General features: G+C 25.9%; 1 protein-coding gene across 10 annotated transcripts in view; it reads right to left on the bottom strand.

The window, feature by feature from the left end:
• LOC142328405 (protein lap4-like) overlaps positions 1-27,308 on the bottom strand; it is a 492,228-nt gene that overhangs the window by 82,416 nt on the left and 382,504 nt on the right. For all 10 annotated transcript variants that reach the window (XM_075372138.1, XM_075372147.1, XM_075372166.1 and 7 more), the window contains one exon: positions 26,532-26,696. In XM_075372138.1, the coding sequence (XP_075228253.1) occupies positions 26,532-26,696 (165 nt within the window). The remainder of the gene's footprint in view (positions 1-26,531; positions 26,697-27,308) is intronic.

The following is a 27,308-nucleotide window of genomic DNA, read 5'->3' on the forward strand; positions in this document are numbered from 1 at the left end:
GAAATTTACTCAAGAGTGTTGAAACAGTAAGGTGAAAAGTGTTTCAACCACAGTAACGTGTGTAAGTAGGTGGAACAGTTTAATTCGGGTAGAACAAGTGTGACCGATTTCCATTGCTCTGGAAGACCAGTTGAAGTTTTGACTACTGTACTGCAAAATCACATAAATGATCTTATTTGCAAAGACAGGAGAGTCAAAAATTCCTAACTTGCTAGCTTGTGTAATAAGTGTTTCGCACAATAATAATAATAATAATATATTATACATAATTAATATACATATATATTAGTACATATATTAATTTATACATAATATATTATGTTTCGCATAATAATAGTGTAATATTAGTGGATTCGCATTTGTTCTGAGCTCAAACAACAGTATGAAGCGGAAGGAAATATCTTTTTAGATCATATAATAACCTGTGATGAAACGTGGATGTACATGTCGAGTTCCAAGCCCACTCAAAGATGTTTCACATGGCAAGAAGTTTGACAACAACAAAGCGGTCAAAAAAGCAGTACAAGAATAGTTCAAACACTAAGGTAAAGACTTCTACAATGCAGGAATCAGAAAACTCACAGAAAGGTGAGAGAAAAGTCTAAATTTTGCTGGAGACATGTTGAAATGTAGTGTAAGTTTCATTGTCATTGAATAAATTGTTTTTCTTTGCATAAATTTGTCTTGTTAATTATTGAATGTCCCTCGTATCAGTGCAATGTTTTTAATTTTCTAAACTGAAAATAATATTATGGTACAAGAGGCTTCAGTAATTTAAATAAATAGCAAGATTGTAGTAAATGAGGATGGCATAAAATATATTTTTTTATTATTATAAGGTACTGATAGATAAAATTTAAAAAAACTAAGTTTGCCATCTTTCTTTCTTTCTTTCTTTGGGAGGCTTTTACAATATTTCATGGTATCCCTGTGAAAAAACTGCGGCTCCCAGTAGTAAGGATTAGAAGACAATAAATCAAATATCAGGTTTTACGTCAGAGACATCTTTATCAGTTTTTTTTTAAATTCAGAAAAATATCTGAAATATCTTCATAATGCATCCATAAACTCACTTTAAGAAGAAGAAATAATTAAGGAATACCTTTCTATTTCGAATCAACAATTTATCTGTTAACTGTTATGTACTTTTTACTGAACCTATTTCACTTGACATTTAATCTATAAAACATATTTACAAAATAAATTTTAAATAATTCAGAATGATGCCAAAATTATGATCTGGAATTTTTAAAAGTATTTCACCGGTTAAATTTTTTATGCATTACATTAAAAAGTAAACAAAATTACAAATAATTAAATAAATAGATATGCTTTACAGATTCCAAATATTATACTGCTTTCCATTAGATCGCGAATTTTTTTCATACCATGTGCTTTTTTCATGTTATTTTCAAATTCTAATAAAACTTCTTTTTAAATTTTACGATAAATGTAAAAAAATCTTAATAATGAAATATTTTCATTAATTTTTTTAAAAATGTTAAAAGAATTCTAACCTATAAGTTCATCTGAAATTTAAATATAAAAAGTGATATAAAATTTTAATTGAAAGTATGATGATAGTACAATATAATGGTCCCTTAAAAACAGATTTAGCTAGATAAATTATTTACCATGTCTACTACAAATAGATTGGAAAAATAAATAGTAATAAAGAATAAAAGGGGATTAAGCATAAGAACTGTTCCTTTATTTCATATATAATCATGCTACTAGGTCTAACAATTTATATCTTTAAAAAAATAAAAATGATAAATACATCAATGTAATTAAAAACAGAATGATTTTTTAAACACGTCGATCAAAAATACATACACATTTCGATTAAAAAAGATAAATTATTTTATATATAAAATAAAACAAAACTGAAATGCTATATAATAATTAACTACAATAAATTACTAAAAACTGGAAAAAATTTAACATATAAAATCTAAAATCTGTATTGATAACAATCATAAACAGTTTCTAATAAAATCTAAAAATTGTTATAATTAAAAAATAAATTATTTCAAAAAAATATATATATATACATATATTTTTTTTTTTGTTCTTCCATTCATATTTATATAGAACACATCAAAGATTTATACACATGCCAACAACATCATTTAGTTTAATATATCTTTAAAGAGTAAAACAAAAATTATGACAACACAAACAGTGCTCGCATACTACACGTAGTAAAATTATTAAAAATTAATAGAATTAGCATACAAATGCAAATACAGCTAATAAAAGCTAATTCAATGTAATAACAAAATGCTGAATCACCATAAATGTGCTACTTTTATTTGATTACAAGATATCTTTAAAAATGTAACCATATTTTTAAAAAAAAATAAAGTTTTACTTAAAAATTTAGAAATATAGCAGTCAATGAATATAAAATAAATTTAACCGCAAGAAAATAAATACATGAAACTTCAGAAACAAACAACTTCTAACTTTAATCGCTACCATCATTAAACTTTTCATCAATAAATCTTCATGCAACATATTAAAAAGGTGAAAGTATTAGTTATGCAAGAATGGAGGTTCATCTTACTAAAATCTCTTCTTAATATGCAATAATAGATTTCTCAACCACTAGTCACGTTTTAGGATAAAAGCAGTCATTAATTAAATCGGCTTAAAAGAAAAAAAAAAATCATTCATTAGTTTTGTATTGGACTGTCATGAATTAAAGTGGATATCTCTTGCAAAAAGCTTCTACAAATTAATGTAGGTTAATTGAACTTACATTACAATAGGCTTACCATATAAAATAATTCACTTTTATTCTTTGCATAGTGGAATTTAACAACTCTGGTATTTTATTATTTTCACTTAATTGTTTTTTTTTTTTTTTTGAGTAGTTATTAAAAGTGCTACAAAGTATGAAAGAAGTCATTTTACAAATGGAACCTGTTAAATAATATATTTGCCTTTTTAAAGGTACTTCCTGAATTTTTCACAAACAGAAAAGAATGCTAAATTAAAAAAATCAATTATTAAAATAACTTTACAAATACTTATCTATTACAATAACGTCTTTTTATCTGAAGGTTTATTGAACTTTCTTCAATGTAATTGTCTAAAATTAATATATAATTACAAATAGTTACCAGTCATGAATGCAAAATACATACCAAAACTGATATTAATGAATTACAAATTTATTTATTTTTAAACCAGTATTGTTATTGTCATCATCACCTTTTTCACTACACTTCAACATAAAATCTTTTCATCAAATCCTCATTTACATGCTACATATCCTTATTACGCACTTATTAAATATTAGTTCTTTTTTTCGTACTAGTAAATATTTAATATTAACTATAAAATGTAAACAAAAAGGTAAAACTATATTAAAACTGTTAAATTGTTACTGATAGTGACGACAGTCAATAGATAAATACTCAAGTAGTAAATAATTAATACTTAAATTTAAATATAGTAAAACCTTTCTAACTGCACACTGTAAACCAAAAAGTACTCTTTTTGCCTAAACTGAACAGAGGAGAAAGCTGTTGGGTCTCAATGAAGTTAACATAACAAGCAGTCATGTGAGGACAAAGATATCGGTAAAGCTAGTTTTTAAAATGTGTATAATAATAATAAAGATAACAATACAAGTAATAAAAGAATATGATGCAAACTAAAGTTATTCAAAGTATATAACATTTAAATAGTACTACAGTAAATTCTAAGATTTTCTAAAATACAAACATGTTATTATGTAAATAATCAACTCCAATTTTATTGCCAGCTTTTGTTATATAATAAAAACTAATTATTGTGTTCATTAAGAAAGATTTCACTACATATATATTACTCACAAAATCATGAACTTATACTGAAAATATTCACAATCAAGCAATAATGAAAGACTGAAACACAGTTTTTGTGAAAAATGTTACTAAATGAATAAAATTTTCTTACTTGCTAATGCAGCCATTAAAATCAAATGACTAAATGCAGAAAAAAACAGTTATATTTAGAAAATGATTTTTATATATTAACTTTTATTACAAAAAACCAAACCCAGTTTTATAATACAACATTTATATAATAATACTTAATTCAAAATATTTTCAGTCATCTTTAAGACTGCCTAAAGTAAGTGATCCTGCTATTCTCACCCTGGTGAAAGCTGATGTTAGTGCTTGTGATTTTTTTTCTAATTAGGTCAACACACATTTAAAATATTATCAGAATGTGTGTTGGGTTTAAATTGTTTCAGTTCAGACTTGATATTCTATTCATACAAAAAAAATAACTAAACACATTTGAACATTACGAATAAAACAAACATACAATTGCTATATACTATCTAAATATACATAATTTAATTCAACACAGTTTCAACCAAATTTTCTACACACTAAACAAAAAAAAAAAAAAAACTGTGAGCACTAAAATCAGCTGACGCCAGTATCAGAATAACTCCAGTCTATAAAGTTGGTCATAAACATGACTGAAAACATTTTAAATAAGTTATTAAATTGGTATTTAATATAAAGTATGAAAATGAATCATAATGAATAAAATATTTCCATCTACACTCCACACTATCATAAAGGTAAACAGAAATTAGAGGGAAAAACATTAAAATTGTTTTAAGATATCATTCTAGATCATATCATAACATTAATTACATTCAAAAATACTACTGAACATCTGTAATGCACCTGATGAAAAACTAGGATAAGATATTAAAGTTTCCCCTCATATCTGTAAGTGAGGTATGTAATTTTAGAATTTCAATAAAGAAAAAACTCCAGCTTATACACTAATAAGTGGATTTTTCATGAATTTTTAAACAGTTTTTATTTGATTTTATATAAATATTATAATAAAAGCTAAAATTGTTAAACTATTAACAGATTAGAATCTGATTAAATAATATAATGAACTAATAAAGTGACCAGAATATTAACAATTCCTTTACACAGTCACATGACCAGGAATAAAAGCTACCAAATAAGATTTTATAATGAAAATAAAAAGTGAGATATTTCAAGTACCAAAAGAGAATTTTAAATTCATTTTTCTACAACATTTAATTTTCCAGCAGGTTTATCATAAGTATAACTTTATTCTTTAAACTTTATATAAAGATATTGTTTGAGATCAAAACACAATAATATCTTTATTTGTGAGATCATCTCATTAAGTATATCAAATTAAATTGTTAATGAAATCAATAAATAATTATACAATATGATTTATAAGACAAAACAGTAAGTGAAGCTTCCCTCCATTATGCACCTCCACTATTCAGTTAGTTGCATTTGTCCCATTGCTTTCAAGAGGAATATTTAAATACTTCCCCACTTATATACAAAATGTGAGGGATAATGTTACAAAAACGGGTAAGATGTATTTATAAATAATTTTGAAATTTTTAACAATTTTTGACATACTGAGAAAAGAGTAAATTTTTTTAATGATACAATCAATTTTTTTTTAGGAACATTGATAGATGTGTAATAAATATTATGAAATAATAATAAAAAAACTCTATGAAGACTATTATACATACACAAGTTTTTCCTAATATCAGAAACTACATTAAAAACCAGTCCTTTATATTTAACTGCTTATCTATCTGCTGTTACTAAATTAGTGTCAATATCATAAGTATTTTACAATACATAAAATATACACAACGAAGTAAAAAGAAAGCAAACTGCAATCTGACAAACAATAGCAATAACAAAAATCTGTTATATAATATTTGTAACATAATTTTAATTGTCAAAAAGCTACAAATAATAATTATAGTTTTCAAATTTTAATAAAACTAACTGACCAAACACTTAAATAACCTCTGTACCCAATTAGTATGAGCCTAGCCTCTAGTTCTACCTTTCAGTTAAGCTAGTCCTAGTTGCAGTCCTCTCTTGAGTGTGTGGTATTGCTTTAAATATAAAATTTCAATTTTTCCTTTCTAACAAACTGTTGTGTAAGTGGATCAATTTTTAAATAATTTCAAGTTATCTGAATAAAGATTGAAAACAGTTCTTCCTTAACACTAAGCTTTTGATATTTAACGATGTATGTATCTTTTTTTTTAAAAAGGGAGCATTCAGTCTTTAATAAGAAAAGAAAAAATGCAGAAATTATATTCCTAGTAGAAGAGATATAATAAAAAAGCATGTGCTGTTTTTAAATAATATAAACCCATATCCATTAAACTTAAATGCCTGTATGAGATTTTGGCTGACAGTAAGAAGTGAAATCATTGGTAAAATGTTGTTGTCCATCTCATGAATTAAACTTTATTCTCCACAGTATTCTAAGGATGCCAGAAATAAATATAACATTGTGAGAATTGATTTCAAAATTGTGTTGTTAAAACTCTCCTTTAACAACAAATTGTTAAGTGGTGGTCCCCTTATAATTTCTATAGATTTATATATATATATTATTATGTAGATTATTTATAATATTTTTATTTCTGTAGATTTTTTTTTCATATTTAAAAATTATTTTTTTATGTTATTGAATTATTATTTATGGTAAACATTTTTTATAATCAGAAATAAATAATTATTATAAATCAATATATTTAAATTAAAAAAAGGGGATAAAAAAAAGAAAATGTTGTAATCAAAGAAAGAATAAAAAGATTAAGAGATCATAAATATAAAGTGGAAAAAAAACGTTAAGCCCAAGGAAAGAATAAAAAGATTAAGAGAGGATGATGAATATAAAGAGAGAAAATTTGAAAACTAGAGAACATGTACACAAATTAAAATCAGAAGAATCATATCAAACCAAACAGCAATTAAAGATTGACAACAAAAAATAAATAAATGAAATGATGATCAATTCCGAATTAGGGAGAATATTATCCGACAATATCAGAGGAATAATGACCCATTTTTCGCGATCACAATGCTACCTTTACTTCGTACAAGGAAGTAAAAAGATCAAATTTCCCTAAAACACCAAAAAATACATTTTGAAAACCACTTTTGAATTAATAATTAGAATGTTAATGATCAAAGTATTTGAAATTTTTTAATAGAAACAAGAAACAACTGCAACTGCTGATTTACTCCTTTCTATGAATTTTATATATAAATAATTTTTACAAAAGAAGGATTCAGCTCAAAAGCAAGTACACCTCCATTTGTTTTGTACAGGCCATAAATGTTGGCATAAAACAAGTAGTGTAATAATCCATAAGATGATGCCTATCACTGTACTGCAGTTCTTATTAAGAACTCAAATTTTTATAACCACTCTAACAACTTTCATAGGTAATCAATGACTAAAAATAAAACCAATGAAACTATTTTCCAACATTGCGTTGTAACAAGGAAACTCCAGCACCATATGGTATACACTGATAGACAGTACCTGAATACAATCTGACTTTCACTGTTAAAGTTACCATTATTATTGAACCCATGATTTGGAACAGTACAATACATTCAGTATTTACAATACACACACCTTATGACTTTCAATTCTTTCTATCCAATAAAAAATTTGAAATGCTTCAACATTAGAGAAGGGAAATGAGCAAGTTAATAACTGCCATAATTTTAATTTGATTTCCTCTAAAGTAAGAATAATATGGAACAACAGAGAAAATTACTGACAATGCACCACTAGGGAAATAATTAAAAAAAAAAATGAGTTTACCATTTTACGATTATCTAGCTGAAATAATTATTTAATGATTTCATCAGCATCAAAATTCACACTTTCTGGTAAACAGTCAGATTTTGAAAACTAAAGTACAATTCTTGACTAAACAGCTGGTATAGCAACTTCTAAAGGTCCTGATGGCTAACTGCAAAAAATAAAATATTACCTCACATTTGCCAAAATTAATGATGAAGCAAAAGATGTCAATAACATCATTAGTGAGTAGCTTGAAAATCATCAGCCTAGAGTGTGTAAAGAAATTTTAATTTAAAAAATATCAATATTTATATTAATCATAACAAAAAATATAATAGGATTATTACCATATGTATTTACATCAACAAGACACCTACCAATTTCAATATCAATTGCATTGCCAAGATGATTTATAATTACAACATACGAATGAATAAAATTCACAAACGAAATATTCAAACACTTATTACCAAAGGGAACACCCATAATAATTTTGCCAATAATAATTATAATTGAAACAACAGGAAATATAATTGTACCCCTATCCTTAAGTTATAAGGAAGAATACATTTTTAATGTTGATAAAAGGAACTTTTTAAAAATGCTGCAGATAAAACTAAAGTTTAAAGGTAAAAAATACATAGTTGGACAATTGTCAAAAGAAAAAATAACTGTTTCTGATTTGTGCTAATATGGTGGGAACTAAAACAACTGTAGCTATTAGAGATCAACAAATCTAAAAAGTCAGGTTATTTTAAAAAACATTGCCTTATCAGTGAAGTACTGAAACAATAAATCTGCATGGATGACGACTTCAATATTCGATGACGAAATATGAGAAAAGGATTGCGAAAAAAAACAAAATCTTTTATTGTTGAACAACTGTGCACACATTCAATTTTTTTTTTAATAATATTAAAAAGGGTGAGAATATTAATTAATAATAAGCACACTATAAAGAGAAAATTGTTTACTAAATTATGATTTAAAAAAATCCATTAAAATATTTAATGTCTCTTTACAATTCACTTTATAATATTAATATTACAGGTGGAATGCAATTTATTATTTTTAACATTCCATTCAATTAAAAAAAATAATTTTTTACAAATCAATCTAATGATCTGAAACCAAATTAAATTGATTAATTTGTCTAAAGTCAGTATATAAAATATTTCAGTGTCATGGATATTTTGTTCAACTTTCTTCAATCTGAGCCTGTAAGATAAATATATCCCTTGTGCATATAGTTAAGTGAGTAAACCCATAATAATTATAATTCATAATTGTTAAGCTAGGATGTGTTGTTAATTCAAACTAAATAATAGAACACACTAGCCAGGAGCTGATAATACTAAAATATAACTGCTTATCTTCAAACTGTAAACGTTTCATACAGGAAAGCAAGTGGTGTAACATAAATGAGAGCTTAAAAATATGAGTCTATAGAAATAATGCAATAATTAATTTACCAACACAAAAAAGGTGCTGGATACTTACTGGAAGTAAAAATATATTTGTCAACATAAATGTAAAGCAGAAACCTCTAAATCCCTAAGTACAAAAGCACCCTTCTACTTAAAGGAATGAAACATTACAATACCATACCAAATCCGTTTTAAAATAAATTTTTAATATTGATGAAATCCCTGGAATGTAAAAATAGTTAATTTTAAAAAAAATAGTAAGACATTACTTATTTAGAACATCATAAAACTTATAGTTGAGAAAGGATCCTTTCCTTTTTTATTACTATAATATTGGTTTTTTTTATTGTGTTTTAGAAAATTAAATTATCAGTTTTCGGGAAGAGTATACTTTTTTAAACTTTTTTTTCGGGAAGGATGAAATATTTTTTAAACTTTGGTAAAGCATTTTGTGTGAAATGCTATTCATACACAAAAATGAAAAAGAATATAATTGAATCTAGTAATGCATAACATAAAATCAGAAACTTTAATCTCATTAATCAGAACTCTGCAACTGAAAACTTTAATGATTAATTATTATAAAATGAATGTCAACAGAATGCAGCTTCACTATTTTTAAAACTATCGTTCAAAAACTAGATTGCTAAAAACATCTTCATAATTGATAAGATATTTATAATGATGGTGCCTTCTGAAACTGATATGCTTAGGTTTGATAAAAATTTTTAATCACAAATACTGATATGTTTATTGTCAAATTTTAAAACTAAAAGTTCTACCATAAACAGCTTTTAACCATTACCTCCTCAAAAACATTACATTTATGTTAATCCTCTAACTTTTTTATAGTTTTATTTTCTTTGCGGATCTTGACTTAAACTTTTCTCCATAATATAAAAAGTGAAAAGAGAATCATTTTCTTAAGTACCAAACAACAAAAATTATTAAGAAATAGTAAAAAAACAAATGAAAATAGTTTCTTAAAAATAAAAAACTAAAAACAATATAAGTTTATAAAACAACATTTTTGATTGAAAATTGAAACATTCATATTTAGTATTATTTACACATGTAACATGGCACAATGGTACAAACCTTTAAATAACTACATTTTAATAATTACAATAACAAATGTAATATAATTTGAATGAAAGAAATTTATAATAAAAAAGAAAGATTAATAAGGAGAAAAATAGTTTGATCAACATACAAAATACAGACAAATGCAATGAAATAAATCTACTCGGGACAAAAATAAATTTTAATTATGAATTAACATTTTTATTAACTACACACTGTAAATAAACAATCAAATCATTAATACTGGATTACTTAAAAAATATAATACTCTTAATAAAATAAAAATAATAACTACTTTACTTAAGAAATATTCATTTTAGTAGAAGTGTGTACTAGTGCAATCATTTACTGACATGTTATCAGCTAAGTATAAAAAATCCCAAATACAAGGATTACCTACACAATCTACAGTCAGCTCCTCAAGGCAAGGTTATAAGTCAATCGAGATTATACTTAACGTTTCTTCAGGAAAGCCTAATTTCTGTCAAGACAACCATAATCTGTTTCAAGAAACCGATTACAATTTTTCATCTTTTGTAATCTAGTTGAATGTGTAAGAAGAAAAACATATAATATCTCAAATTTTTACAATTTTTAATAGGCCTAAAAGACTTATGAAAATAATTTTTTTAAAATTGAAAATATTTAACCAATTTTGAAAGCATTTATCCACATTTCCAAAATTAAAATTTGTTAAGAGCAACACTGATATACGAGGTCTGTAAATAAAGTAATGAGACTAGTTTTTTCTTGCAGCCAAAGTGGAAACACTGTAAAGTTACTAGTAAACATATGGTTATATGAACAGCTGATTTATATTAGGTATTAATATATTTGTCTATTGTTGTTACGTTAGACGTAAACAAACTTTTTGTGAAACGAGATTTTGTTCTGCGTTACAAAAATGAGTGATACTAATTATGAACAACATTGTGCAATAAAGTTTTGTGTCAAAACTCGGTGAGAATGCTACTGAAACTTTTTCAAAATTGAAAAGGGCATATGGAGATGACACTCTGTCACGAAGCCAAGCTTTTAGATGGTTTACAGCATTTTCTGATGGCTGGGAATCAGTTGTGGATGATCCACACTCTGAAAGACCATTAACATCAAAAAGTGACGACAATGTTGGGCGAATCAGAGACTTGATATGGTACGACTGGTGATTAACTATCAGAATGATTGCAGAACAATTGAATTTGAACCATACCATGGTCCATCAAATTTTGTCAAACAAATTGGGCATGAAAAAAGTTTGTGCAAAATTGATTCCAAAAAACCTAACTGTTGAACAGAAAAACAACAGGGTGGAATTATACTGTGATCTTCTACGGCAAATTAAAACTGATCCTAATTTTCTAAAAAAATGATATTATTGGTGATGAATCTTCGATATTTAAATAACACCCAGAAACAAACTGCCAGAGCAAGACACTTCAAACTCACCATGTCCCAAAAAAGCAAAAATGAGCAAATCAAAACCATGCTAATTTGTTTCTTTGATAATAATGCTAATAATCTTTGATACATAAGCAGTTTTTGCCTACAGGACAGACTGTAAATCAATATGTTAACTAAGAAATTCCTGAAAGACTGTGGATAGAGTTGCCTATGTGAGACCAGCCATCAACGACAACTGGATGATGCATCATGACAATGCACCTTGTCACACTACACTCTCAATTAATGAGTTTTTGGCAAAGAAAAACATTCCTGTAGTCCTCAACCATCTTATTCACCTGAGTTGAGTCCCTGTGACTTTTTCCTGTACCCAACTTTAAAAAAATACCTCAAAGGACACCATTTTGGAACAGTAGAAAACATTTTAAAAAATGTAACTGACCATCTGAAGGATTTTCCGGTTTCTGAGTTCCAACACTGCTATGAAGACTGGCAAAACCGTTTGAAACACTGCATGGCTTCCCAAGGGAACTATTTCAAAGGTGATAGAGTCCGTGTATAATTGGATTGTAAATAAAAAATTTTTCTGAACCAGTCTCATTAATTTATTTACAGACCTTGTATGTGATGTTTTTTTAAAACCAAAAATAGAAGTTAAATAAATCAGGTCAGTAGCAAAAGAAATAGACCTGTACTCTGAAATTTTGTGTTACTTTACTATTTCTCAAATGAAGTATATTTTATTGACAGCAGGTTAAATAAACAGCATTATGCATATTTACTTGTAATATAACCTCTTAATAAGTCAGGTAATTTTAAGAATTTATAAGTACTTACAATTCATTTTGCCTAATGTACTTGAACAGTTTAGTACAGGTAATCCTATATTCAACTAACTGTATGTGTAAGTGACTGAAGACATACAATAGGTTTTGTCAGCAAATAATTGAACAATTCAGAAAGCACACATACTTACAACACATGTTTAGACAAATGTACATGTATATTGTTAGATTTAATAGATCATACTGTATAATTGGAAATTAATAAAAAAATATTATAACAATGGAAAATATTAAACAAGAAATGAAATTCTATTTAAGTGTTAAATATAATTCTACGCAATATAATATTAATACTGACATAGATAACTGTACTATTAAAAATACAACTTACCTAGGATTTAAAAAAAATTAAATAAGTAAACAACATATTCATATGATATGATAAAGCAAATATCACTTGATTTCAGACATGTTAATGTATAATATATATATGTACATATTTAAAAAACATCTATATCTTATTCATTTTTTAACATTAGTTTTACAAACGTATATATAAAACTGAAACTAGAATCAACTAAAATATTGCCTAGATATCAAAGAACAAATTCTGGACTGCGGATGGTAATTTTTAAATTTATTTCTTTTTATTACAAATTTATTAGAATTATAACTTTCGTCGGTAACGTTGAATGTTATAGAGAGGCAGCTGATGTCGGTGGCTGTAGTTGAGGATCCTTCTGGAATTGAGAAGAAATGAAATTCAACACCGGTTAATAAGATAAAAGAAATCTGATAATAGCCATCCATTATCATAAGGGGTTGCATTCAGGTTAGGCATTCCACTCATGCCGATAACAAACCAAGTATTTTAACACACAAGACAAAGTTTAACAAACCACATAAAAAATATAACCATGGATTGTTTTATTAAAATATTAACTACTTATTACAAAAGTACAAGCACTGACAAATCTGCTGTGCAATATTTCTTATTCATCAAATCATATTAATACAACATAGATAAGGTAAGTAAAGGTGACTGACTAAATTATACTGTCTTCATGTTTCTGTATTTGTTTTTTATAAGTGATACAATAATTAGGAATTGAATTCATCATAAATATTAAAATGTATATCCAAAGATAAAGTAAGTTTTTAATAAAAGTTCTAGTAAAGTACACATATTTTTGCATTTATATGCCTTCTTTATATAATATTTTGAACTAATTTAAAAATAAATGGCTTCAAAATATCAGAATACCAGGTGATGGATCAGGAAATGATGTAATTAAACATGTAGCAATCTGTTTACTGATCATGCTGATGTTATGTACACTAGTGATCTGATAAGAAACAGAAAAGCTACTACATATCTTTTAAGCCTTTTTCCTAAGTCTTCACAGGCCAAGTTGAGAAGAGTTTAATATAGACATTTTCAGCTGAATTAAAATAAATCAAACAGGTTTATTTTTGTCGTTTGAAATATAAAAAGAAAAATTTATGAAATATGTTCTTATTTTAATGTTACATTAAAAAATTTGATTTAAAATGTTTGAATTATCAATTCTAGAATTAAAAAAAAAGATGAAAATAAATAAATAACAGAATACATCATTTTGAACACATTTCTACTGTCAAAGCAATTTCTTAGTAGTTCTATACAAATTGAAACATTTTAAATCTTACTACTTTAACTAATGATAAGGTACAATAGATCTAAAAAGTTATAACTCAGAATAAGATAACAATTAGCCCTTAATTATTCAGAATAAACTAGACTTAGCATGATGAAATCTACTACAAACACTGTGCTATATTACTTAATAGCTGAGAAGTAGAGAATGAAGAATAATTAAAACAGACAGGATTGAGGAAGTGTCAGTCAGTTAGACAGCACCAAATAGAAGCAAGATAAAATACACTACACAACATTAAATCAGCCTCAAAATAGGGAATTATTCAAAACAGATCTGAAAAAAGTGATAATCCAAAACTGATATATTTCGATTAGAATTTATCCACCAAGTTTAATATGAAAAAAATTAAAAAAGACTAAAACTAACATTTTTTTATTAAAGGAAAAATTCAAAAACATACATAATAAATTAGTTTTGACAAAGGAATATCTCTAAATAAGGTCAATAATATTGTAGAAACAGACTTCTTGTTTCCTAATAAAAATTTTTAAAAAACGCTAAGTCTTTAGATTAAAAGTAAGAGATAAAACACAAAAAATAAATCCATTAAAACTAACATATACAACACTTAATTACTTTTTCATAATTTAATTTACATTTCAAATACTTTTACATCTTGTCTGTTTTTTCTTTACAACAACTAAGCTAAATACCGGGTGAAACAATTTGATAAAAACTAGCATGTTTTAATATTAATCATAATTAAATACTGGACTACGTATTACCTTAAAATCTTCTGAGGGCTTTGCACTTAAATTGTAAAGCCTTTTTTTTACTTTGGATTTTTTCATGGAATAATTTTCAAAAAAACTTGCACCTTTGTCCATAATGTTTTTTGTAAACTCTTTTGAAAAAGGTTTTTGAGCTCAATGGACAATTGTACAAAAAAAGACCATGAAGAAAATTGAAAACCACAAAAATTTGCAAAGGATTTGTTTAAAATATTTTTAACTGGGGCTTCACTATTCTTTAAATAGAAGTTAATTTTCTTGTACATGTGCTAACTTTCTGTAATTTTAAAATACTATATTAAATATTTAAAATTAAATTTTGAAATAAATACCTAATATTTAGTGTTAAACATCTTAGTAAATCAAGCTATTTAGGTGGAAAAGTTGCTGAATAAAAAAATTCAATAAAATAAAAAAAAAATTAAAGAAAAATAAGCCACAGGAGAACATTAAAAACAATAAATGTATGTATTACAGATAGATACTTAAAAATGAAATTACAACAAGATACTTACTTTATTTGCATTAATGGTTTAATCAACTTTAAAAGTACTATAGAAGTGCACTAAATGCATTGCATTGATACATGCTCAGGCAAACAGAGAATCATAATGGTTAATTAATAAACATGTCTATTTTAAGGATTTTTATACAACAATTAAAACAGTGAAGAATTCTATAGTTTCTTTTTTAGAAAAGGAATGAGCCAAAAAAAAAATTAACTCAAAAAATTACACAAAAATATTTCAGAGAATGGTAAATATAGTTCTCATTATTTTTTTGTCTAAAAAATTATCCTTAAATCAAGCCTCTTTTTAACATGACAATAGACAAGTAATACAGATTTTTTAAAACTATAATTTAAATAGATAGGGTGTACAGTAGAAATGAAAAAGGGAAGGTAGATCAGGTGATGCAAATAATACAATAATAATAATAATAATAAGAACTAAGGGAATAATGATTTATTTAAAAGAGCGTGTAGGGTGTATTTAGAGATAAATGAAAACAAGACAGAATATAGAATGATAAATCTTTTTTTTCAATAATAAAAACAGCAACAAAAATTTCGAATGTCAGAGGGAACAGAAGTGAACATTAAAGCTGGATTTAATGACACAAAAAACAGCTGTTTTGAATCATGTAATAAACAGCAAAGCGATTAACACACAATACTAAAAAGCGGTATGAAAATGTATGATCAAATAAAAGACAGATATCGATGAAACAGGGAAGAAGTAGTCACTGATAACCAAAGTTAATAGAAAACATGAGGCTGAATGAATTTATTGAATGAACTGTGTAACTTAAGTTAGGGAAGAAAAAGGTAATAAATGGATTACAATGGTAAACAACAAATGATCTCACAAAGATACAATGTGTGTACACTAAAAACATAATTTTAAACAATCAGATCATTATGGCAAAGAACATCCTGAACCATATTGTATAAAGATTCTAAATTATAATCTAGGGTTTAAAAAAAAAAAAAAAAAATTAAACCTACAGTACATTCTATTAAACAACTGATTCCCAGTTAGTTTTGAATTTTTACTTTTCCTTTAGTTATAATAATTAGGTAAAATGAGTATTTTATTATAAAATATAATATAGATTTTAGTATCATAGTATCATTTCTTTTAAGCATTATTTGAATAAGTCACGCCTAGGATCTTTCAATTCTCACTTATATTTATATATAAACTTATTAAGATTATCAGAATAGATAATTAACCTTAGATTTCAGAATCGATTTTATCAGCATTATTACAAACTTTCAAAATAGACATCCATAAAATAGAAAGTTCAATACACTGTTTCATCATGTTATACATAAGTTTAAAATTTAAATATGACATTATATTCACAGTTAATAAATATATTAGCTTTACAGTATTCTTCTTGTATATCCATGTCTTATAACAATTAATTATAAGATATGCATACTATTTCAGGTTATAGTGACTGAGTAATGCATACAGGTCTGAAGTGAAAGCATGAGAATTAACCCTACAGAACAAAGATACTGAAAGTATCAGAGGAAGAAACAGAAGCAAGATTTCCCTTTCACCCGATTAACTTCACTGGATGAGAGGCAATTATATTAGTGAAATAAATAAAAACCACTTAAAAGAACTGAAAAAAAAAACCCAGATAAATGTTTAGCTTATGATGAGCTTCAAACAGTGGCCTATAAAATGGGGTATCGAAAAAATTAGTAATGATCCTGTGCGACTAAGTATGTAATTAATAATAATAAAATGGCTGAAAGTAAATTTATAAGAAATAGATTCACAAAATGTTCTAATTTTAATGAGGAATGAACCAAACTAACTCAGTGAACATTTTTTTCACTAATGTAAAAATTCTGTTCAACTATTGTTATCTATCATCAGCAGTTACTATCACTGATCGTCATAGTAAACAATTAATTATTTACTATTTAAATTTATTCATCTCCTTTATCCTTTTCACATCATTGACAAAACAGTGGTAGTATAATAGCTTCAGATCATCTGCATACACAATTCCACATTATACCAAATAAATTTAGATTTATAAAAATGTTTTTCACATTTCATGCCAATCTATGAATTATAACTTTTAAATTTTTATCTCTGCTAAATTAAGCTCATTTACATAAATCTAAGTCTTCTTATCTGTAGAAGCATCACTACTAAATGCCTAATCCATTTTTAATGATATCATGAATTGATTTAGTCTAGTTCTGATTCAAATTTTAATTATGAACCAGCTCAAAAATATGGTAAATGGGAAATTCACATAACCTCCAGGTCAAAATGTTTTTTTTTTTTTTTAACTTTATTGCTTGACTGTAACCACAATTAAAAATTAATAAGAAAAAAATCTAATCTAATCTTCTGAACTACTATCTGCTAATGTTTCAATATTTGATATCTTTTTAATTATTTTGGGATAGCAGAGAACTAAGTGAACCTGATAATAAAAATGATTTTTTTTCTTGTAAATCTACTTAATTATACAGCAACAATAGTCTGACACTGACAACAGTTTCTGATGAATGAAAATAAATTTTGAAGTATGTGGAAAATGTCATGAATGGAACTTGAACCCAAATACTATCACCCCGAATGTTATCACTCTGCCATGGAGAACGGATTTGTTGAACAAGGGATAATCAACTACAGAGATTATAACAAAATCTAAAAGTTTTTTTCTGAATAAAAGACATATTAAAGAGGTTGCAATAGACATGCTTTTGTTCTAAAAAGACCCTTTGATTTGATCAATTGTAGTGTTTAATTAAATAAAATTGAGAAGTATGGGATCAGTGTGTGATTTTAGATCTCTTTTAAACATTTTCAGAACTAACTTAAATGCAATGAGGTTCAGTTGTGGATGGTAGTATTGTATCTTTCTCTAGATTAGACTTACAGTGGCTAAAAGCAGGGTGTTCCATAATCGATACTAGACATTAAAAAGGTCATTTTTAACCATTATATTTCTGTATTTGAATAAATTATAGATCTCGTAATATATATTTTTTTTCATAAGGGAAATTTTGACTACTCTTGTAACCCATGTTTTACTCTATGGCATATAAAACTCTATGGTATATAGAAAAGATCAAATATATAACCTTTTTTTAAGCATTAGAAATAACTTTCAGAAGTATGATAACTAATATTATTTTAACAAACATTGCACAGCAGTTTAATAAATAACATTTGTATATATATATATATTTATTGTACATATATAAATATACACACACATTTATAAATAAATTTAGAAATAAAAATTGTCCATGCTAAGAGATACAAATATGAAAACTTAAAGGAAGGTATTTTTTGGTCAGCAATAATCAAGTATAGTATATATTTGATGAGGTGCAACCACATTTTAAATCATTCTGTTGCAGGAAAACCAGTAATAGTACTCTATCTAACAGAGCTAATTCACTACAAATATCCTCTGTTAGTTTTCTGAACAGCAATAATCTCAATCTATACGTTCAGCTACCTTACAAGTACCTCTTGTCTTTTTTGTCACATTCTTTGTATCTTTTTATAGCTGAAAATGTCAGATGTAAAAGAATAATGTCATGTTGAATTAGCATAGTTTTTATTAAGTTACAGGGTACACAGGTGAAACCAATGAAATACTTTAATAAAGTTCGAGTGTTATGAATGTACATTATGGTGACTGAATGTAAAAGCTTTTAAAACTTGGACACACATCAGTTAAATTATTGGGTTACACTACAAATTATTCAATGCTTGAAATTTTTGCACAAAACTGAGTTATAACACTTAAGATTATAGGAGAAATAATTGAAAGTTATAAAGCTCATAACTGTCAGATAAAAAAAAACCGGACAAGAGGTAAAATGTCACGATACAAAGAAGCTTACTGTCCTCTTAATACTTTGAATCTAACATTTATAATAGCTGTTCCCCTCCCTGACTGGACAGAGATATGATGCTATGACTTTACCGGTCCAGATACAAAGTAAAATTGAAAGTATGCAGACTTGCAATCTCTGAAGAGATTGTCCAAATTAACAAGGCTTCAAAAGTCCTTCCAGAAATTGGAGAAGGCACTATTACAGGTTCTCAATTTTCAAGGCGACACTGATGAATGTAACTTTAGGTAAGAAGTTTTATTTTTAAAAAAAATCAGGGGATCTTCAAGGTAGCACTTCGTATGCACTAAAAACATTAAAATTAACAATACTGTTGATGTATTTTATTAGTTGAAAAATTTTATAATTAAAAAATATAATAAACAGATTATATAAAGGTAAAAATTACATGCCAACAAAGGAATCAGTATTACTGCTCTAACAACAAAAATAATTCAGTATTTAATTTGAATAGAAATTAAAAATAGTTCCGAATGTATAGAATAAAAAAAGTTATTTCATCAATACAAACTAGAAAAAGGAATAAACTAATAACAAAAATCAAGAGCAGTTATTGTTTTGTTTAATATATAAAAAAAAACCATTAACAAATTTTGTTATTTTTTAAATAGTTTCTTAATCAACTGTCATATAATTTAATCAATATAAAAACTTAAACTTTAATAACAATAAATACTTTTTAAAATAATAATTCATTAAGTCATATACATCAAACTACAAAAGCAAAATGTCATCATATTCATTAGTTATTACATAACAAAATGTTCATTCCATCACTTATAAATAATAATTAACAAATAAGATAATGAATAAACATTAATCAACTCAGAATTGAATACATATACATTTGCATGCTTTCAATAAAAGCAAAAACAAAATAAAAACTTAAAAGTATAAGAAGAATTTATTATTTAAGAAATTTCTGAAGAATTATAAGATATTTTGTACACTAAAAATTATTTCAATTTAATTAAAGCACAAATTATTAATAAACAATGATGAAACATACGTGGTTGCGGATGAGTTCATATCAACTGCAGGGTAGGCTCTGTAACAATTTTCTTTTCTTTTTTTTAAATAGTAAATAAGAAAAGGGATAAAAATTCTTTTTATAATAAATCTAATTAAAAAAAAAAAACACATTAAAAGTGGTTTGAGTCTGGTATTTTTTCATCATCTTATAATAAAAAAAAAACATTTCTGTAACAGGGGTACATGCATTTTATATCTAATAAATAAATGTGGATGTAACTACTTTAAAGCAGTAAAAAAATTTAAGTCTTATTCATAGCTTTAATGTTGTATAACGGAGAATAGTAAAACAAAAATATAAAACACATTGCAACTATTACAGAGTCATGTTGTATCATATCCAAAAGAAAATTTTGAAATTTAGCACAGGATAAGAATGACTGTGTGAGTTGGGAGGTTGATGAGTTTGGCTTTTGAGAATTTGATTCAAAATTTTCAATATGTTAAATTTCAGAAGACATGCAAAAAATAAAAGAGAGATTCGGATGAATTTAATTAAGGTATTTATGGACTTAGAATTATTTAAGGTAAGTTTATGATATCATACAGGAGTATTGGTTTCTACCATATTCATACTCTTATGAATATATAAGAATTCAGCAAATATGTAAGTTAATAGAGAAACAATCCAGGTGAAGAAATCAATGTATAATATGACTGAGTCATATGATAGTGCATAAGCACTAGCAGATCCCCACAAATGTAATAAGAAACTAGGTACTGAAAGGACATGAAAAAATGCAAGAACTACACAAAAATTCTAATAAGTATATTAGGTGTAGTAATTTAGTCTGAATCAGAGAAGTGACAGTATTATGACAATGTAAAAGTTCAAGTCCAAATAAAAAAAAAATTAAATGACTAAGAAGAAACTAAAATTGTTTGAATGACTGTAGAGGTTGGAGAGCAGGAAGCAACAAGTTGATAAAAACAACTGTTTTTTTAAGGAAAAAACAGAGCTAGAGAGAAGCAGTGTGATAGTGTGATCGGCAAAGATTGAAAGAAAACAACAAACAATCAATTAAGTTACAAAGGAAGAATATTTTCTGGCAAGATATGGGGGGACTTGTGGTACAGGATTAATTCACTATAATAGGAAAATGTATGGTCTGATACGAACATTCTGATAATTACTTTTTCAAAAAAAAAAACCCACAGAAACCCAATTCAAAACAAATAAACTCATTGTTAGTTGTCAAATACAAGTACAAAGAAGAAAAAAAAAAATAACCAGTTTAAAAGTCCAGAATTCAAAACTGAAATATCCCTAAATTATAAAGAACTTAAATTCGTATTAAAATATAACATTTAGAGGTTGCGAGCACAATCAAAATTTAACTATTAATGATATTTCAATAATTTAAGATTAATATCATAATTTGCAAATTATAAGAAGAGACAGAAAATAAATTTTTTAATGCTCACACATGAAAAAAAGTACCAAAACTGATGTTTTCTAAAAGGAATAATCAAATAATTCTGTAGAGCTTAGAGAAATTTAAGAATATTTAATTAAAAGATGCCTCAACAAGAAACCTTTTTTTTTTAAATAAAGGTTTATTCACTGATATCTCATTAGTCTCTAAACCGATAAATAACATTCTTCATTTGACATTTAATTATTTATAATTTATACAATTCTATTTATTTTGTAAGTCAAGTCAATTCCATTTATTTTGTATACATGACTATAAAGATTTCTGTCTAAGTGACAAGTGACATAAATACTGGGTTAGCGATATATGAAAATATGATTTATTTCAATACGTAAATGAAATTATACTAATAGTATTATACAATTTATAAGCCAGTAATAAAGCAATTTTTAATGAAATTTCATAAATTTGAATTGAACTAAATTATAATTTTAAAAAAAACCATATACATATACTCTAATCACAAAGAAATAATTTTTATAAGCTCTTTCCACTACACTGACAATTTCAGCTATAAGTTTCTTTATTTTTGAACTGTGTAACACAATACATATTTAAAAAAATTATTATAATGAATTAAAACTTAAAAAAAATTTTAAACACAATTAAAATGAATTGCAAATCTTTCTGAGCTATGCTGGTCAAGTTAAGCAATTCATTTTTTCAATTCTACCATTTTAAGCTCTATTGGTATTTTTATTATAAAGTAATTTCTTTTTAACCCACTGGTTTGGTCTAATGGCGAACTCATTGTTGTAAATCAGCTAATTTCAAAGTCGATGTTCTCAAGTTCAAACTTTAGTTTACTTATAGTTACTTTTATTCTGATTTGAATACTAGACTATGGATACCAGTGTTCTTTGGTGGTTGGGTTTCAATTAACCACATGTCTCAGGAGTAGTCGATCTAAGTATGTTCAAGACTACAAATTTATCGATACAGTTGCATTACATTGATGTCACTAATGACTTTTAATTGTTGATGTGACTATAAATAAAAGCATTCATATTTTAATTTTATGATACATAGTAAAATAAATAAGCATGAGAAAACTGATTATTTCTATACTTGTGGAAGACTTATTGAAAGTTGAACGGTGGGGCTATTTGTTCTTGAAAAATTAAAAAAATTCCTTTCAATAGATTTTTTTTTTTAACTCAAGAGGAAGCTTTCGGGTAAAATTAATGTTTAAGAAAATAATTGCTAAGTGGTGATATAAATTTAAAAAAGGACTTCTTAATTTTTTTTTTTAAATACAAAGATACAATCATAATTATAAAAACTTGCCCACGTGTTCAATATATTAAAATTGTACAAAAAAATATATACTAAAAAATTACATCATATATTTGTTTTCTTATAAGATTACTATATAGATAAGTAAGAAAAACATTACTAAAACAAGTTTTCATAAATGCATACATAATTTAATCTAAATAGTAAGAACTGGTTATAAAATAAGTGCCACATTATGTATCAGAGCCTATCTGCAGTATTAATAATTAATTAGATCTCAATTTACTTTCACAATAAAACCTTACATAAATTAAAGGTTTATTATAACTTGAGAATCAGATTTCAAACAAATAATTACTAATCTTGAAAAGTACAATAAACGTGTAGATTTTTTTAATTTACGCTAATTTATTTATTTAAAAAACTTTATATTTATTTAATTATTATTTCTTGTAATAAAAATAGTTTTGTTGACTGTAATTACCTAAGCAGTTCATAATAGGTTAAGGTACTATAAATCACACCAGCAGTTTTCAGGTGAACATCACATTTTTTTTACAGGTATCTAACAAGTATTTCTTAAAATGCATTGCAGTCTACTTATTTTTTAATACTACAATAAATAGAAAAAGTATCTGTAAGATAAACAGGCATGTAATTTTATTACATGCATGTTTAATCATTATGTTATTTAATGATTTTTATTGAAATCATTTAATTCTGGATTTAATAAAATGAAAAATCAAGAAATCCTACAATGTTAATTTCATAAGTAATATATTTAAATAACTTGACATCATTAAATTACTTATAATTTAAAGGAAATCTTTAGACTGTACTAACAAAAATAAAATAATTGCAAAGCACTCACTACTAAGAAAGTAAAACAATTTTTTTATAAACTTTATACATTTATACAAGTCCAGTCACGGTAGGAAATTTTATTCTTAAGACAAGCAATATATTTTTGTTACTATATTCTGTGCTATATTTTTTGTACTGAATTTTTAAAATACTTATCTGATTCTTCTAAATAATTTCTTATTTTAAGATTAACAAAAATATAAGACAGAAAAAGTTTTTAATTTTTTTCTAATTTAATTCAGTCATTACTTCAATAAATCCATTCACACATAAATCAGACAGTAAATTTTCAACAAATAGTGGTGCAAAACATCAATATAAGGAGATTTTACATAAGTAAACACATGCAGCATTAATCAGCATACAGTTCTCATATTAAATGTACACTTTTAAATTATATGATTTATTAAATCAATATGCTACTTGTTTCTTCTACTTCACAAATAGAGAAAAACTTTATGTCCTAATATGGCTGATATTACATTAGCACTGAATAAACCTTAATCTAAATTAGTAATTTAAAATTAATTTCACAATGCATTATTAAAAAAAAATACCCATTCTTTTATAAAAATATATTTGACAATGAAAAGAAACATAATTGTTTGTGTGTGTACACACAAATGCAAAGGTACACATGTATGTAAACTTAGTTGATTACAGGTAAGGTAATCGATTTTTCTTAATTAACAAACAAAAAAATTCTTCCAAACATTATGTAAATCTGAAATGACATTTACAGATTTTCATGTTATCATGAACTCTATGATCATTTCTAAACCAATCTCTTTAGGTTAATCATTACCATGTAGTTTATTTGGTAATGACGACTTTTGGAAAAAAATAACATCGTTTGAAAACAATAACTTTTGAAAGACTGAATGAACTTGATTTAGCTTAAGAAGTAGTAAATTTAAAATGCAAAGGAATTATTAGAAGTTTATAGACATAGTGATAAGATTTAAAAAGAAACTAGTAAATAAAATACATGGAAATGAAGATATCAAAATATTGTACATCAAGTATCTTCTCATTTTATATCAAAGTTCAGTCTTTCATTAATCAGTTTAATAGAAATAGAATAGTATTTTGTGTAAAAAGCTCAAATACTTGTCAACAGACAAAAACAATCACAAAAAAAGAGTTTGTTTTGGTTACAGTACAATCATAAAAATAAATAAATGAATGGATTTAGTTACACCAATAATAACAATAACTGTTTTATTAGAAAAGAGGTTCTGCAAACAATTACAAACTATGTAATTTTCCAACAACATTTTAAATTATCCATATTACAATATTAAATCAAATTCAACCCTAAATATAAAAGTTAAGTTATAACTGCATTCTAACAGAAAAATTACAACTAGTAAAAACCACAATGTATGTGAAATTGCCTAAAAAAATAATTATAAAAAAATCAAGAAAAATCCAACCAGACACAATCCACATTATAAGCTTCCCATTATTATTGTAAATAAATAGTAAGAAAAGGGACAAACTGAATTCACCCCTCTGTAATTTTCTACCTTATCTAAAGCTCATCCCTACAAAAGTAAATATTCCTGGAAAAGTTTTACCCAGAACCAAAAGTAGAAAATACAAATCTTATTTTTGCTAATGTGTTTATGGAAGTAAAAATACATTCTATTGGTAAATCTAAGATAATAATGCAAGATCCCACTCTAACTCCATAATTATTATAAAAAATTATATAGTTCATAAGTTTATGAAATACACTATTAGTTATCAATTTAAAAGTTTATTAAGAAAAACATTAAGAAAAAATAAATAACTCAAACATTTAAACACTGTTTGATTAATTATGTTTTATAATTGGTTAATAAAAAAAAGACAAAATAAAGATAAATGCACAAACAAAAGTCAAGGTTCATGAACACAGATACATGCATGTAGTAAGTAAGGTTAATACTACATTTACAATAGATACATAGGAAAGGGTAACAATTAAAAACAAGGAAATAATGCTGAGATAAAGGATGAGGCATAAATGACAATGATAAACCCAAATAACACAAAACACAATCATGATATCAACACACCTGCTTAAGAGGTAGTTAAACTGATAACACATATCACAATTAATAAAACAGTAAGCGCGCACACCCACACAAACACACACACACATACACACACAATCTATACTAAATATAAAAAGCTTACAGATAAAACAGAAAATTCATATGTACATTGAAATCAGACAGCTTATAATTAATATATGAATTTCTTAAATGTTGTAAAAGTAATGGAAAGAAGGAGGAATATTATTTTATCGTTTACAAACAATCTACTAATATTTTACTGCAATTTTAAATCTCAACTAAAAAAAAATCAGCTGTAAATTTTAAACTAATTCTTGGAACACAATTCTTAATAGTACTTCAGTGATGTAGTACTCATTAGTCATAATGACTGATCATAGAATGACTGAAATTAGGGAATTTTATTTATACTATCAAATGCCATTAAGTAATAATAAGCTTTTAAGTATATATGTAAGTACTGATGTAAAACTGATATTGCATCATTAATTAACAGGTGAAGTGTTTAATATTCTTATTTTTTTAATAACTTTAATAATACAAAAAAAATCTGAATACAAAAGAATTTACAGATTCTTTAGATAAACAAACACAAATAATCTGTGAAATATCAAGTCAGTAAATTATTAAATATATTGTGTCAAGATAGTTCTTACATCCACTAACACTGTCAGATTTCATTTTTGTACAAACTGTTGAGAAAGTAAAAACTACTCACGTTTTGTTGACCAGACTGAGGAGCTAAAGTATGTTTACTCATCACAATTGTAGTTGTCTTCAGACTGTCACCGGATTTAGGACCTCCAGGAGATTTGGGTTTAGTTAATGTTTCAGTATTACCTCCTAATGCCAAAAGTTCAGCAGCACGTACAACATCTAAAACCTATAAAAACATGTAAAAATATTAATAGATAATTTATTTTATATTTGAAACACAATATTCTACGGTATCAAAATATAAATTGGATTAAAAAAAATTATTTATTTAAATAACTCAACTGTGTTTTAGTTTGGCAGATAAAGAATTTCCTGTCAAGTTGAAGCAGTGTGTATAAAGTATTGTTCCATATGGTTTTGATGTACATAAAGTACCTGAGGTACATGAGGCAACAATCAAATGTTTTCTCTCAGAGTAATGATTTTCACTGTACAACCATTTCTATGATGAACAGAGGGAAGGTGTTCCTTTAAAGGCTGAATATCAGCTGCATTTCAAAGGGTTTGGCATACTGATGTGCCACTGTATATTTGGCTTAGTGAAGAAGGCAATAGGAAACCACTTTGCAAAAAATTATTTTGAAAGTTAAATATCATATAATAGACATAATAAATTATGTTATCATAAAAGAACTGTAAGCTCTCAGAAAAAGGACATCACAGGCTATATGGACGACTGTTATCTATTTCCATGTTTGTTGTATCGGTGTAGATCACCGTTTCAGATCAGTGTGTGAAAATTTGATGGAATGGCTGTAATTGAGATCTTAAAAATGAT

Source organism: Lycorma delicatula, chromosome 1 (genome assembly GCF_047948215.1).
Source record: "Lycorma delicatula isolate Av1 chromosome 1, ASM4794821v1, whole genome shotgun sequence".
NCBI classification, from domain to species: Eukaryota; Metazoa; Arthropoda; class Insecta; order Hemiptera; family Fulgoridae; genus Lycorma; species Lycorma delicatula.